Source organism: Morone saxatilis, unplaced genomic scaffold (genome assembly GCF_004916995.1).
Source record: "Morone saxatilis isolate NCDOM2014 unplaced genomic scaffold, NCSU_SB_2.0 Contig3, whole genome shotgun sequence".
NCBI lineage: Eukaryota > Metazoa > Chordata > Actinopteri > Moronidae > Morone > Morone saxatilis.
In genome coordinates this window covers 7,856,635-7,871,113 of record NW_023339873.1, presented here as the reverse complement: position 1 = coordinate 7,871,113, position 14,479 = coordinate 7,856,635, and the positions used below count along the sequence as shown (strand labels likewise).

Genomic DNA, 14,479 nt, shown 5'->3' with positions numbered 1-14,479 from the left:
TAAACTGAACTTGCTTAAAATGCTGCTCACATCAGTGCATCAGTAATAATATTCCAATAACACACACACACACACACACACACATATATATATATGACAAATATAACAATCCTGCATTATGAATACTTGTACTTTTACTTTTAAAAATTACATCTATTTTTATGGGCTTCATCTTACAAGAGGGTGGAAACCCCCAATGGGTTGGTCTTCATAACACAAGTTCAAAGTTTCACTTTTGTTTTTACACGTGACAGAGAAACACTCAACGGTAAGCACATCGGTCTGCGGCGTTTTACCACAACAATACTTCTGCTGCAGGTGAATATGATCATATTTAATTCAGGCTGTATAATCTTATATTATGATAAAGTCTCTGTCTTTTGTCCGGCTACAATTAACAATGGGTTTTTTTTGGATGTGTTTTTTTTTTTCCCGGTTATAAAATGCGTTCTTTCGCTTTCTCTTTGAGGCTTAAAAAATTTCACCCGTGAATTTTTTTCAGGGTGGGAAATTATGCCTTATTAGAAAACAATGATTTATTCTAGGCTATTTTGTACCTGAGGCTGTTTCCGATTTTCCTACATATAACACAAATGTCATGTGATATCATATGTGCAAAATTTTACAGTAACCTTTTTCTTCAAAAATACAAAATACTATTTGTGGTTAGTTTATACAAAAACCATCAATGGGAAAAAGGTATCAAATCTTCAATGCAAGTCAATAAATCCTGTATTCTCTCAACCAGATCATTGTTTTGTCAGAAGACCTCCACCCTATAGAAATAAGAAATTATAAGAAAAACTCATAATATCTAATCACATTGCTGCATCCTCAGGTCTTTTTGGACAACCTACTCTCCGTCATGTCTGTAGTCACATCCAGTCTGTCTAAAGATCAGCAGAAGAAGCTGCTCTCTCTCCTGGGTCATGTCAGACTCCATCTGCTCTACAAAGCCAGTGTCCACGACTTCACCGCTGCTGCTTTCCACAATCGCTGTGACAAACAGGGGCCCACTGTCATCGTCGCCTACAACGCCGCTGGATTTGTCTTCGGGGCGTACACCTCGAAGGACTACGCCCAGAGCGGAGAGGCCGTGAAGGACGGGGATGCTTTCCTCTACAGCGTCAATGAGAAAGAAAACAGACCACTGAGGGTGGCAGGTATCACCGGACAGTGTGCTTTCAAAGATGAAGCCACTGGCCCGAATTATGGTGGCTTGGTGTTCCTGCATGATGACAAACCTGAGTTCCAGTCCAACCCAGGGACGAGCTTCAACTTTCAGGCTGCGGCGATGCACGGAGGCGATTTGAAACTGACCGAGTTTGAAGTGTATCGAGTTGAAGGTGATAAACACTTCCTCTTATCGAATATATAAAGCATATATTATCCACATACTTTCAGTCTTTAACGTACACAGTTGGTCTTTTTAAGTAACCTGACTAACATTTGCTTGTGTTATTAAAGTGGACTAAAGTTAGACTAATATAAGTCAGTATCTTACGATGAATTTATTTTCCCACATGCAGGTTTTGGAGATCTTCTGCCCAAACCCTGGAGGAACATCCAGTGGACTGCCGAGTATGTAGAAATCTTTGGCAACGTTGGCCATGATGAATGAACTCATTTGATTGAAAGTTGTGGCAAAAGCATTTTAGTATCCAATTTCATATGCCTGAATCAATTGTATCAATTGGTACCTCTTAGTTAACATAGTCATTGAATTATTACTGTACTTTAAAAAGTAAAATATGTGCACATTTTATATTTTTTTCCTGCAGTGATGTAGAAGTGTACTCCAGGGTGTGTAAGTACACTGTGACATCATTGTTGGGTGTGGTTACGGGTGCAACGGACTTGAAACTTGCAAACTCTCTACATTAAACTATCCAAATCTCTGCAGCTACTACGTATTAGACCTGTGAATGTTCCTTTTGTCGTTTATGTTTATCCTCTAGGAGAAAGCAGCAGTTGATGAACGCCATCCAGAACTATAAGCCTGACATTAAATCAGTTCATCAAGCCCGGGTGTTGTTGGTGGGACCCGTTGGAGCTGGGAAGTCCAGCTTCTTCAACGCCATAAACTCGGTGTTTCGAGGCAACATGACATCCCAGGCTATTGCTGGTACTGCGGACAAGAGTGTGACCACTCAGGTACTAGCACGAGTTTTACTCCTTGTAATACTAAATGTAAATTTGACCTTCAACATATGGTTTGAAGGTCAAATTTGTCCTTTCTGTTTGCTACAGCCTAATCAAGAAGTCAGATTGCAACCACTGTTAGCAGCAGCTATTTTTCCCATTCCTTGACTTCTTGTAATATGGATATAAAACTGATTCAACATGCTCTAACTACACAATTTATCCTATTAAATTACATTTCACGCCTATTCTTTAGTTCCGCACCTACACCATCAAGGCAGGGAAAGGCGGTGGAGCTGTTCCTCTGATCCTGTGTGATACAATGGGACTGGAGGAAAAGCCTGATGCTGGTTTGGACATTGAGGACTTAGTCAACATCTACAAGGGTCACGTGAAGGATCGCTACCAGGTCTCCTCTATAACTAATCATCTTCTATGTCTCTTTATGTAATTGTGGTAGGAATGTAGTTTGTCGAGTGATTAATAACAAGTCAATCTGCCTCTTGCTTCCTTTGTTCCTCAGTTCAGTCCCTCCACTCCTCTCCTAGCGGACGCCCCAGGCTTTAAGCAGCAAGTGACTCTGAACGACAGTATTCACTGTGTGGTTTATGTGGTGGACACCTGCAAGGTCTCTCTCCTCACACAAAAAATGCTGGACAAGTTCGCTTCCATCCGGAAAAAGACCAATCAGCTGGGTTAGTAGTAAAATATGTTATTTTCAGAATGGCTCAGTGTATGTTTTTTTATTTATATAGTAATATTACAGACATTTAAAACCAAAATGACACCTATACATGCTGAATTATATTTATTTTATTTATTATATTATATATATTTATGTATTTATATATATTACCCTTTTGTTGCTGTAATGTTTAGTCACTCTTCTTTTTTCCAATTTCTTTCAACTTCTGATCCCTTGTAGGACTTCCTCAGATTCTGCTGATGACTAAAGTAGATGAGGCCTGTCCGCTGGTGGCAGAAGACATAAAGAATGTTTATCGCAGTGTTTACATCCAGACAAAGGTAACATACAAATGACCTCTACAAGATCATCATGTTAAGAAATCATATTGGGAACATCAATGCTGTAATTGCTGAGATGGAAACTTTGTGATGGGACTGATAATTTCATCCATGTAAAAAAAAATGTCTTTCAGGCCCGGGAGTTGAGTGAGTCTCTGGGCATCCCCTTGTCCTGTGTGCTGCCTGTAAAGAACTACAGTGAAGAGCTGGACCTGGACCAGGAAACTGACATACTGCTGTTGGCAGCTGTGCAGCACATGCTGAACTTTGCAGACAGCTTCTTTGAGAACCAAGTTCTCGAGGACCAAGAGACGAATGATCAGCTGGAGCTCTACAGATCCAGTGATCATCAGCGCCCAGTTTTATCAGGGAAAACTAAACATCAGGTTGCTTGAAAGACAAAACATCAGCATTTGAAAAAAAATTAATTAACTCAAAATAACAAGTCAGGTAGTTACATAGCAGTGCAACAACAACTACAGACAAATGTCTTGGTGACTTATGATAATCCTTAACCCTTGTGGGCACTTCACACTATAGAGTATTAATCATCACCAGATGGAGTGAAGATCATGTGATAGTGTGATCAAAAGCTCCAGAATGGAAATTGAGGGGTCGTTATTTTGTGGACTTCCTTTTCCAAGATCGAGATTGTTGTTAACCTTGAGTTTCAAATGTCTGGAAACATTTGCAAACTACATTTATTCATACATTTTTGCTGTAATTTAGGTGACTCCAACAAACCTTCAGTAATTGAATTCTTACACAAAATGCATGCATACTTATATTCACTGTTACAAACTGTTTTTGTGGGGTTTCTATAGTCACAAAATATGAAATAAATGGAAATAAACTGGAAAAGGTCTAGCTTGTTTTGTATGAACTCTTTTGACTTTCAGTTTTACAATAGTTGGAAGGTTACTCAGACTTTTAATTCCCTCAGTCAGCCACTAGATGTCAGTCATAATTTCATAATCGCAGTTATGAAAACTTGGGCAGTTATGAAAAGATAAAGAGCTCATGTTGCACAACTGCATCTGGTCCAAAAAACATTGAGGACATTTCTTTTTAATGTGTTGATTTTTTAAGTGATGCATTTCCTTGTAATCACGTGCTTTTTGTGCACTGTAATGTCACACAGATCCACAAGTCCAAATGACAAAGCAAACGTACTTTCATGTCGTGTAAAATCATCAATCAAAGAAACCACACAATCAAACGAGTCTGCATGACAAAGAGACGTTGAAGTTTCTTTGGAGCCAATTGCAAAACTCGGGGAGTTTCGGTGCCGCCCTCCTCTGAGCTCCGGTATAAAGAGTGTTTCGCAACGTTGCCAACAACAAACGCTCCTGCAGAGTCTGGACACGCCGGAGGAATATTCAAAGCACCTGGACTTACTATCACGCTTTTCTCACTGGGATTCATTTTTGGATTTTGCAAATATGATTCCAGAGGAAAGCTTTGTATCCATCGAGAACAGGTGAGATTTCTCGGTCGGTTTTCTGCACTTTGTCAGATTCAGCTGGTTAAGTTTTATGGCAGTCTGAGCCATGTGGATGGAAATCATGTGCTGGGCAGGAATCCTTCTCGTCCTTTGAACCTTGCATTGCCTGCTGAAGTAAAATCACACAGTTTGGATTGAGTTCAGAGATTTTCAGCTTCACATGTCGGTGTCAGAACCGCTACCGTGTTTTTTAACACTTTAAACGTTAACGCATAAATAATGTTCGAGTTTAAAAAGTCATATACTGTAGTTATTCCAATTTTAGCACTTGCTTGTGCATTATTGTGCATGCATGTTGCACATCTTGCAGGGAGGCTGTGTGTTTAACCATATTAGGTTAAAAGTCCCTCTATAATTGTATCAAAAGCATCCTTTTTATCTCACTTTTCTTGGACTTAATCCTTATGAACAGTAGAGGTATTTCAACATTTTCATAAAATAGGTGAATAGAATAATAGACCCATTTATTAAAAGAACTCAAAGTGTGTGACATGACTAGTATTTATTTGATTGTAGAATACAAAAGGTTGATTGTTCTGTCTTTCCCTCACAGGATGCAGGCTGTAGGTCTGGCTCTGGAGGAGTTGCTGGTGACCGCTCAGAAACAAGACTGCCTGACCGTTGGGATCTATGAATCAGCAAAACTTCTTAATGTGTGAGTTGAAAGTTTGGCTTAACAATGCCTGTAATGTTGAGCACCCACAAGTATAAGCTTCCGTTACATTTCAGAAAAAGTAACTTCCATCCCACACACGGGAGTGCACGTGTCTATAACTCATCGTTTTCTCTTTTCTCTTCAGAGACCCAGACAGTGTGGTCCTATGCGTCCTTGCAGCTGACGATGTAGATGATGTGGCACTGCAGATCCACTTCACCCTGTTGCAGTCCTTCTGCTGCGACAGTGGCCTTACCATCCTGCGAGTCTCAGGAGTTCAGCGGCTCCAGCAGCTGCTGGGTGCTGTGGATGCCAACAGAAACCAGGAAGACCTCCACTGCATGCTGGTTACGGTGAGTTGACTCAGCACAACAGCCCTGTGTTATGTAACAGCAAGGCCAAAGTGGAAATGCTTTATTATTTTAATGCCGAAGCTAAAATGTTGCTTCACTCTCTTGGCAGTATCTAACCTTTTTTGCACTTTTTGGAACTTTTAAACAATTTTAAGTTTTATGTTGTGAATTGGAAAATCTTTCAAATCAAATTCACCTTTTAAAGCCTGAACATGAATTTGATGTTGCGTTTTGTTTCCCGTGCAGAACCCCCAGGCTGATCACTGCAGGCTACAAGAGGTGGGGACCTACTGCCAGGAGAGCCGACGCCGTGACCAGTGGGTGCCGGAACTGGTCTTGCAGGAACGCTGAAGGGCCTGACACCCACAAACACAAACAAAAACTAGAGCTTTCTTGCTTCAGATACTCTGAACCGTTGTTGCTCATGCCGGGATGGCCTGGAGTGGACTGGGCTGGGTGATCCTGACTGATGACCAGCACGAACCAAGGACTCCCTTTTGGTGACCAGTGAAACAGTCACGAGTGGAGACTCGTTCACAAAATGTTTTTTTGTGCAAAAGATGCAAACAGAAAATGGAAATCCTTTTCAGGCCACATTGTTTTTACATTGTCAGTAAAACTAGATGCTTCTATTATGTGCTGCTGTTTGGCTACTTACAATGTTTATGGGGTGTGACAATCATTAAGAGCAGTAGTAGTATTAGCAGAAACATGTCCACACCCCAACTTATACAGGGAAGACTTGTGTGTTTTCTTGTGGACAGGACAGGAATGCTGTAGTGAAACTATGCCCAACATTCCTGTGCATCCTGACATGGGAGAGTCCTTGGAGAGAAGGTGTGTGTGAATGCGTGGTATGTGTGTACAATACGTGCGTCTTTCTTTAGAAAAGCTTAGGCGTGCAGTGTGTGCATTGCTGAGAAATGACCAGCTGAACCTGTGGAGGAATCGTCGCCATGGAAACTGAAATGGAAATGATGTTCGAGTTAAAGTCACACAGGACTCATAGGCCAAAAACATTGCAAAAGGGGCGCAGAACATGATGTTTTTGGTCTGAGGAGGATACAGAATGAGCACTATAATGAACTGGCTGCTCTGATGGAAACTGTCAACTGTAATTTCATATTGTGTTGCAAAAGAAACCACAGTCAACATCTTTGTGCCTTCAGGAGTGCTGCTTTTTTGATAAAATGTTGTTAAACTTGTATGTACAGTGCAGCACCAGTAATTTATTGATTGTATAAGTTGTTTGTGTAGCTATTTATGATCTAATTTAGTGCTCTGTTAACTAAGTCAATAAATTATTGTATTCATAATTGACTGTCTTATCAAGTAGTTTGTGCTCTGAATTCAAAACAAAAGCCATGTGTGCGTCACAGAACTGGAACTGTAGCTGTAGCACGCAACTAGAGTTTACATTTGGGTTGAGGCAATGGAAAAAAACATGCGCACTTGGGGCAAAGTCTTTGTCAGTGACGGGGCATTACAGCTTCCTTGTAGTAAACAAAAGTCAGTCGGAGAGGGGAAACTGGGGTGGAGACAGAAACTCTGTGTTGGAGCAAACAGGGTGAACAAGCTGATGCAGTCAAGAAGCAACATGGGGGGGGGGCTAAAGGAAGTTGCCAGCTAAAACCTTTTGTATTCTAGTTTTGGACATCATTTACCTCATATGAAGCAGTTAAACCTGCAGATGCATGTTTGAGGGCTGAGAGCCAAAGAATGTGCAAATTGGTATAACCCCACCCATGTCATGGTATCGCCCCATGATCAGGTAGCAAGATGTTCCTGCAACACTGTACAAGTGGTTTTTATCGTCCCCTCTGCCCTCCTTTCACTCTGTTTTGCTCCCCACTCCACCCTCTGCTCTCACATGTCTGGTCACAGCTCCAATTGCAGAGCAGAAGAGAGGGAACATTCACGCTCATGGACCTCCCATTTGTTTACCATTTGCTGGACAGGGGTGTGACTGATGAGTGGACTGCCCTCCCATTGGCTGTGGTTCATCCACCCAAAATATGATTGGCTTTGACTTGCAGAAGGGGTTGGGGGGGACTATAGTTTGAAACATGGAGGAAACTTGTGACATGAAATGCTTCAAAGGGCACACAAGACAGCTTGAAACAGAATTTGTAACAATGACATTCCTGTCAAATTACCCAAAGGGGAGGCTTTACCCAAGTGTTCTCTTTGTTTACTCTGTTTGTGCAGCTATTTTCATCTTTGTACTGCATGTACCTATTACGACAGAGGGCATGTGTGTCCATGTGTATTGCGTATCTTTACAATCTTTGAGAAAGAGAAGAAAGAAAAGCACAAGAACTAAATTCAGTAAACTGCAGCTAATAATTAACAAGATAACTTATAGCATATACTTGCAGATAGATCTCTTATAGATAGATCACTTATGCAGTACTCATGTCATGTATTGGAGTTATTGCAATTATGAGTTTTTGAGCATTTATGTCAACTTCCAAGTCACAACTCCAACCTGGCACTCACTAATAAGGAAGAGCTAGAAAACCAGACATAGATGGCGTGCATCTGCCAGTTTAATGGATGAGGTGTTTATTTGTTCAATGCACAGTGTTGTAATTCTCACAAGGCCAATGCCAACATGTTGGTGTTTAAAATCTTCACCATCTTAGTTTAGCATGTTTGCGTGTGAACAATTGCGAATTAGCAGTAAACACAAAGCACAGCTGAGGTTGGTGGGAATGGCATGTTTGAAGGTATTTGGTTATAAACCCAAGTAATTGGACAATTAAACAAAAAAATTAACCAGATGATGGTACTAGAGGAAATGTTAAGGGATCACCAAAGCTGTTAAAATGCATCCCTTGAGGGTCATAAATGTCCAGTTTTTTTTAACAATCGACATACATTTGTGGTCCAAGTTAGTTGTCTCAACAGCTATTGAATTAGTTGTTCACTTAGACCAAATGTCAACGTCACTGTGACGCTAAATGGAAAGTCAGTGGATCACCAAAGGCGTTCTCATCTGTTAACTATGAAAGTCTGTAGAAAACTTCAATTCATCCAGCCAAAAAAAAAAAGCATTTTTTCATGGCATCTAATAGTTGATTAGATCTTTCAGTCTGGACCAACCAGCATGGTTAAAAATAAAAATGACACAAAAGCATTTGTTATTATATCATCTTTTTATTAATGTTATCTACTTCTCAATATCATCTTTTTAACAGCAATATCCACAAAATATTAACAGTGTGCAAGAAAACATGAGTTATGGCACATCAGAGAACAGTTACAAAAAATAGATATATTTTCTTCATAATCAATCAAGGCAAAAAGATACATATACTGTATGCATACACAGGAGATCAGAACACAAAAGATGAGTCTCGGGAAGGGCTCAGAGCTGATTCAGTGATGTTTAAATTTCAGTCCAGCAGTGAGGAGCCTCAACTCTCCCCACTTGACTAGAAATGAATTTCACCGGGCTCGCTTTGTGTCACAACACAGTGGATTCCCATCTCGAGCCATGTGTTCCACTTTAACACTGTTCATTCTGTTGATCTGATAACCCCAAGACCAGCATTAACACAATATACGCCACTATAAGGCAAACTAACAACCAACCAATCAGACAAACTGTCAGCCAAACCAGCGATTTAGGCCGGCTGTATCTGATTTTAAGCCCAACCAGCAATGGAATGATTGGAAAAACAATGATGGTAAAAAAATATCTCCAGGACAACATCAGTGTGTGTATGTGTGTGTACTGATATGTATGCATGCTTATTTTATGCTGTGTGAATCTTCTGCTGCACCAAATGGCAAACAAAGAACTGCCATTTCTCTCCCAAACACTAACAATGAATCAGTTATTTCCCCAATCTTGCACTACAAACTTATCCCAAATCAGTAATTCTGAGTTACTTTCTACCTCCCACTGCAGTTTTCAGTCAGGTTTGTTTGTACAGTTATAATATTTATTAAGCTTGTTACTTTTATTTTGATGAAAGGTCACTATTCATATCACATAAATCAGGTCTAACCATCCCTTCCATTATTTCTACAGATTAGATAAAGGCATTTGACATTTTGCATTATTTCTTAATGGATCAATTGCTGAGAGTTTGATGAGAATATCAAAACCACTTTCAAGTCTGTTAGCTAAATATAAAGCTAGCAGCCAGCAGCTGGTTAGCCTAGCTTAGCATAAAGACTAGAAACAGGGGGGAACTGCTAGCCTAGCTCTGTACAGAGAACTAGGCTATAGCAATGCTAAAGAGAGCTGAAGTGAAAAGCCTCATTCAAAATCCCATTGACATTTGTAACAAAGCTAACAGAGCCTTTGTCAACATTATGTTGTGTGGCTCAAGCACACTTTCCCATAAACCCTATGCAAATTCAGGCTAAATGTCAGGGTTTGACTGAATAGCCGAGTCCATGAGCATATTGTGGTTAGCTCATGCTAGCACATATCTGTAACAACAGCAGGACAGAGAGTACGTAACACTGTAAAGGTTTTTAGACAGGCAAGATTACAACTATGAAGTTGGAAAATTACTGTGGGTATGGAAAAAATCAAGTTGCAATGACATGTGTCAAGTGCTGGTGCTGCCATGCTTGTACTGCCTGTAGTTTTTTCTGCACTCACAAAGTTATTATTGTTCAATCTTGTTGAAATCACAAGGATTTCCATTTCTTATAGCAAAGGCTGTAGTTGATGCAAGAAATGCTGAATGGGAGATTGCACTGTGTAACAGACGCCGATGGAACAGAGGTTAGTTCAGATGAGACGTCAGGCTTGCTGTGGTAACAAAAGTTCTCCAGCAACTCTAAAGGTCACTAATTAATACATTATATCTAGTTTGTTTAACCTGTACAAGAACCAGAGTGTAAACAGGGGTTTATAAACTGGACCTTGTGGAGCGATGTTGTGGAGCGTGAGCTGGATGCTACTCAGCTGCTGGCTTTAGCTTCATATTTAACGTGCAGAAATGAGAGTGTTATTGATCCTCTCATCTCACTCTCTGCAAATAAGCAAATAAGCATATTTCCCAACATGTCAAACTATTCCTTTAGGTCACTAAGGATTAAATGAGTGGTGACAATAAACTGCAGCTAATATAATGTAGCTGAGTCAGGCACATATAAAGCTGAGTCTTCTTCCAAGAACTGAATTTTTCAGCTTTGTGACTATTATTGGGGTTACTATTGGTCATCACATCGAAAATAGCTTCCCACACTCCAACTGAACAATTTTAGCTCGGGACTGAATCCTCCTCTCCGGAACGTGCTAACTAACCTTTGACTGATAGAAAGAGTGAGTGGAGGCCATACATGCTGTTCTGACTCAACATGACATCACATGACCTCTTCTAAGGTCAAATTAACCCTGACCTGGAATTGCAGGGCTGCAGTACTGTAACATTACTATGTGACCCTCTGCACAGCACTAGAGGCACTGTGTGCTCTTACACACTGGCTCTCACAAATACACACACACACAGACCACACACACAAATGCGTGCACCTCTGTTTTCTCTTCTCCGCCTACTGCTCTGCCAAATCATCTTTTTTAGCTACCAAACATTAGCACCCGCTTTCTTGCTGAGAGTTAGATAAAAAGATTGATATCACTCTCGTGTCTTTCCGTTAAATATGAAAGTAAAGCCAGCAGCCAGGTTATCTTAGCTTAGCATAAAGACAGGTGGAAACTATCCAAAACCATCCAAAACCCAAAAAAATAACAGCCAGTCAACACATTTGAAGCTCAGCCCCCTGTAAAAACTTGCCTTTTTTACCCACGTTGATTAGGATTTAGGATACCTTTGTTTCCAGTCATTATGCTAAGCTAAGCCAACTGGCTGCTGGCTGAAGCTTCATATTTACGTTACGGACACAAACATTTTTTTTTGCAAGTTGTCTCCAACAGACTGTCTGCTTTTCAAACCGTGTGCATCAAGAGGCAAACGCACCTCTCATCACCTCTAAAAAAAACTCCTGACTCCCAAATAGCAGGTAGTTCATACTGACCTAGTGATTAGAGAACAGAAAAGGCGCAGGTTCAACTCCCCTCACTGTCCGTCAGCAGCCATTCGTCCTTTCTAAATGTCTCCACCCTGCTCTGTCACTGTATGTTACGCCTGACAAAAGCCTCGGCTAAATGCCCAAATGTAAATATGATGGCACAAAGCTCCCTTCTTTCAGCAATTAACCGTCAAAAGCAGCGCACAATGCTGAGCCTACCACTCCTTTAACCTTTGACAATCAAACCTAAAAGGCAACTGCAAAAGGGAGCATGTGTAATGTGCATGTGTGTGTTGTCCTAGTTGCCTTTTGCCCACCCAAACCAACACTTGAAAAACTTGTGGGCTTATCTGGTGTTAAAGGATAGATCAGGAGGTTGGTTTTTGCCACTGAAATGAGGTCCGATGTTGATTCATCCTCTAACGGGATATGATCCTAAACCTAACAGGGCGTTTGATTCTATCTCAACATTATTCCAATATATCCTCATCAGGCGTTTGTATTTGTATGTGGTTAAAACCATCCTCCGCTATCACAGGCCTCTAAAACCTGAATGACAAAAAATAAAAATAAAAAATGAAGACAGACATGATTCTGACTGACAGAACAGAATAAGTAGTACTAAAAAAATCCAACATCCACAGAAGGGGATTCTGTGTTTAGATTTTGTATCTTACAAACACTGTACAGGGTAATACTCAACTGACCAGGTTCCATGGACTCCATAGAAAGAAAAAACTCAAAAATAAACCCAAAACAGCTACTCTTCAACTTATCACTTCTGCACATGTCTGAAAGAAAGTTTATACACTTGGTTTGTTTCTCTTGACTTAATTTTTTTTTTTTTCTCACGTCGTCTTCAGTTTTTACAATCAAGTTTGGTTTGTCATAGAGGAGGAGCATTGTCGAGGAGAGGAGGAAACCAAGAGGGGGCTGCTTGCTCTTACCGATCCAGTCCCTGACCAGTTCGAGCTCACGCGGAAAGCAGGCTTGTCTAATGGGGACACTGGAAACTTTAAAGACTGGTAAGGCCAGGTCATGCTTATTCTAATCGGATTTAAAGCCAGAATTATTTTGCATTAAAACAATACACATCCCTGCTTCTTGACTGTAGAGGCAACCAAAAAAAAACACCTCCATCTTTGCACTATACAATGCATTTCTCTTCTTTTCCTTCACTTATAAGCTTATAAAAACTACCAATTGAAAGAATCAAACATAAGTAGAGAAGGCAGGAAAGGGACAGCTTCACTTTTACATTTTAAGTTTGGGATTTCTCCTCCAGCTTTGCAGTCCTCACAGACTGATTCTCAGGTGTGGTCAGCGACCTCGCCCTCTCTCAGGTTTAAAGCACAGGGAGGTTTGATGTACAGAAACGTTTGTTTAAGATCCTCACGGGTATCTGGTCAGGTATTACCCCTGGCCTACGACCAGATTGCCTGTAGTTTCATCAGAGAAAAACCTGATCAGCCAGGTGCAACACCTATGCCAAAGCTAAACGATAAAAAAAAGAAAAAAAGAAATACAGTATTATCTTAGTAATGCTTCAACAAAATATCAAAACATACATTGAGTTCACAAACAAGTATTTCTTAAGAAAAATGCAGTAAACGTCCAGGGTTTATAGCTTGAGTTCTGTGTAGAGCAGTTCACTATGTTCCCCTCATAGGTGCAGATCTGAGGTCAGCTTAGACATCGACTTCAACCAACAGCAGCCGTAATGAACTGCAGTTGAATCTGTGACGGCAGATCAGCATCTAGAGACGGCTTTCTGTACATGATGGCACAGATGGAGGTTTGGCCAAAGGCTGCAAACGGCCTTAGTGAGGCCACAGGCAGAGAAGGTCTGTTGGTACAGGTTTGGGTGGGAACATGCTAGCCCAGTAAAGGCAAAGGCTTCAGCCACTCACTCCAAAATGACCTGCCATGATCTAGCACAGGCAGGTTCAAGGGCAAAAGCTCTCAGACCTTTTTTTAACTGCCTCAAACAAAAAGCATTTATTCCGCTTTTAATGGGACACTAGGTCGTGTTTGGCACGATTGGCAGGAGCACCTACCAACCATTTCAGTTGCCCACATGCATCCTCCCACTCCTTGCCTATGGCACTGCTGTCCGTCCTTTACCCAACCCCTCATTTCATGACAAAAGAAAAACAAAATCCTGGTTTCCTACTAATTATTAATGTCCAAATCCCTTTTCAAGTTAAGCTGACACTTGTAGTTAATTTACCAGCATATGTGAATATTACCAAAGCACCTTGGATCATACTCAGTGATATACTGATCTCAGCCACTGTGAGCACAAGATACCTGCCCCCTAGCTGTGGCTCCGGGGTATGGCGCTTTTCCAGAGTGGCTATTTTGGGAGTGTGTGTGTGTTTCTATGAGTGTGTGTATGCTAGATGGGCTGCTTGAAGTGTGTGTCTGCATGTGTGTGTCTGGGGAAGTCTGGGGATCAATTTAAGTACTGAATGTGTGAGTGTGTGTCTGTCTGTGTATGTGTGTGTGAGTGTGAGGGCAGGAGGAGCGTAGCGCAGCTATAGGATGATGCAGGGTTTCTTGTCCTTGAAAGGGTTTTCGGAGGTGGGAACCCCGACCAGCAGAGGGTCGCTACGAGCATGCTGCTCACAGTAACTCATCAGGTCTGCTGCTGCTTTAGACACCTAGTCAGGAGAAAGGGCGAGACGTGAGGAAAGGCAAGAGGGGGAGAGGGAAGAAGGTGTTTCGGATTTAAATTGGCAAAGCGGGGGAAAGGAAAAGATGATGTGTGATGATGGAGGACAGGAGGAAAGGTACGAAAAG

At 41.1% G+C, this 14,479-nt stretch overlaps 3 protein-coding genes across 6 annotated transcripts in view; 2 read left to right on the top strand and 1 right to left on the bottom strand.

The window, feature by feature from the left end:
- Positions 1-233: 233 nt before the first annotated feature.
- On the top strand, positions 234-4,029 carry LOC118337509 (interferon-induced protein 44-like). Its single transcript, XM_035674589.1, has 8 exons — positions 234-318; positions 839-1,346; positions 1,530-1,581; positions 1,959-2,154; positions 2,399-2,551; positions 2,666-2,837; positions 3,068-3,168; positions 3,303-4,029. The coding sequence occupies exons 2-8, from the start codon at positions 866-868 to the stop codon at positions 3,561-3,563; spliced, it is 1,416 nt and encodes a 471-aa protein (XP_035530482.1). The 5' UTR covers positions 234-318; positions 839-865; the 3' UTR covers positions 3,564-4,029.
- Positions 4,030-4,497: 468 nt separating this feature from the next.
- Positions 4,498-6,996, top strand: LOC118337510 (growth arrest and DNA damage-inducible protein GADD45 beta-like). Its single transcript, XM_035674590.1, has 4 exons — positions 4,498-4,648; positions 5,226-5,327; positions 5,473-5,680; positions 5,927-6,996. Exons 1-4 carry the CDS (start codon positions 4,611-4,613, stop codon positions 6,029-6,031), a joined length of 453 nt encoding a protein of 150 aa, XP_035530483.1. The 5' UTR covers positions 4,498-4,610; the 3' UTR covers positions 6,032-6,996.
- Positions 6,997-8,819: 1,823 nt separating this feature from the next.
- The window catches only part of gng7 (guanine nucleotide binding protein (G protein), gamma 7), a 10,396-nt gene continuing 4,736 nt past the window's right edge, over positions 8,820-14,479 (bottom strand). For all 4 annotated transcript variants that reach the window (XM_035673852.1, XM_035673853.1, XM_035673854.1 and 1 more), the window contains exon 4: positions 8,820-14,340. In XM_035673852.1, the coding sequence (XP_035529745.1) occupies positions 14,215-14,340 (126 nt within the window). In that variant the 3' untranslated portion in view covers positions 8,820-14,214. The remainder of the gene's footprint in view (positions 14,341-14,479) is intronic.

Bases quoted from the DNA above. Each gene is read 5' to 3' on its own strand.
- LOC118337509 (XM_035674589.1), top strand. From the start codon at position 866: ATGTCTGTAGTCACATCCAGTCTGTCTAAAGATCAGCAGAAGAAGCTG. The intron at 1,347-1,529 runs GTGATAAACACT...TCCCACATGCAG, and splicing joins TGAAGTGTATCGAGTTGAAG to GTTTTGGAGATCTTCTGCCC. The intron at 2,155-2,398 runs GTACTAGCACGA...CCTATTCTTTAG, and splicing joins ACAAGAGTGTGACCACTCAG to TTCCGCACCTACACCATCAA.
- LOC118337510 (XM_035674590.1), top strand. From the start codon at position 4,611: ATGATTCCAGAGGAAAGCTTTGTATCCATCGAGAACAG. The intron at 5,328-5,472 runs GTGAGTTGAAAG...TTTTCTCTTCAG, and splicing joins TCAGCAAAACTTCTTAATGT to AGACCCAGACAGTGTGGTCC. The intron at 5,681-5,926 runs GTGAGTTGACTC...TTTCCCGTGCAG, and splicing joins TCCACTGCATGCTGGTTACG to AACCCCCAGGCTGATCACTG.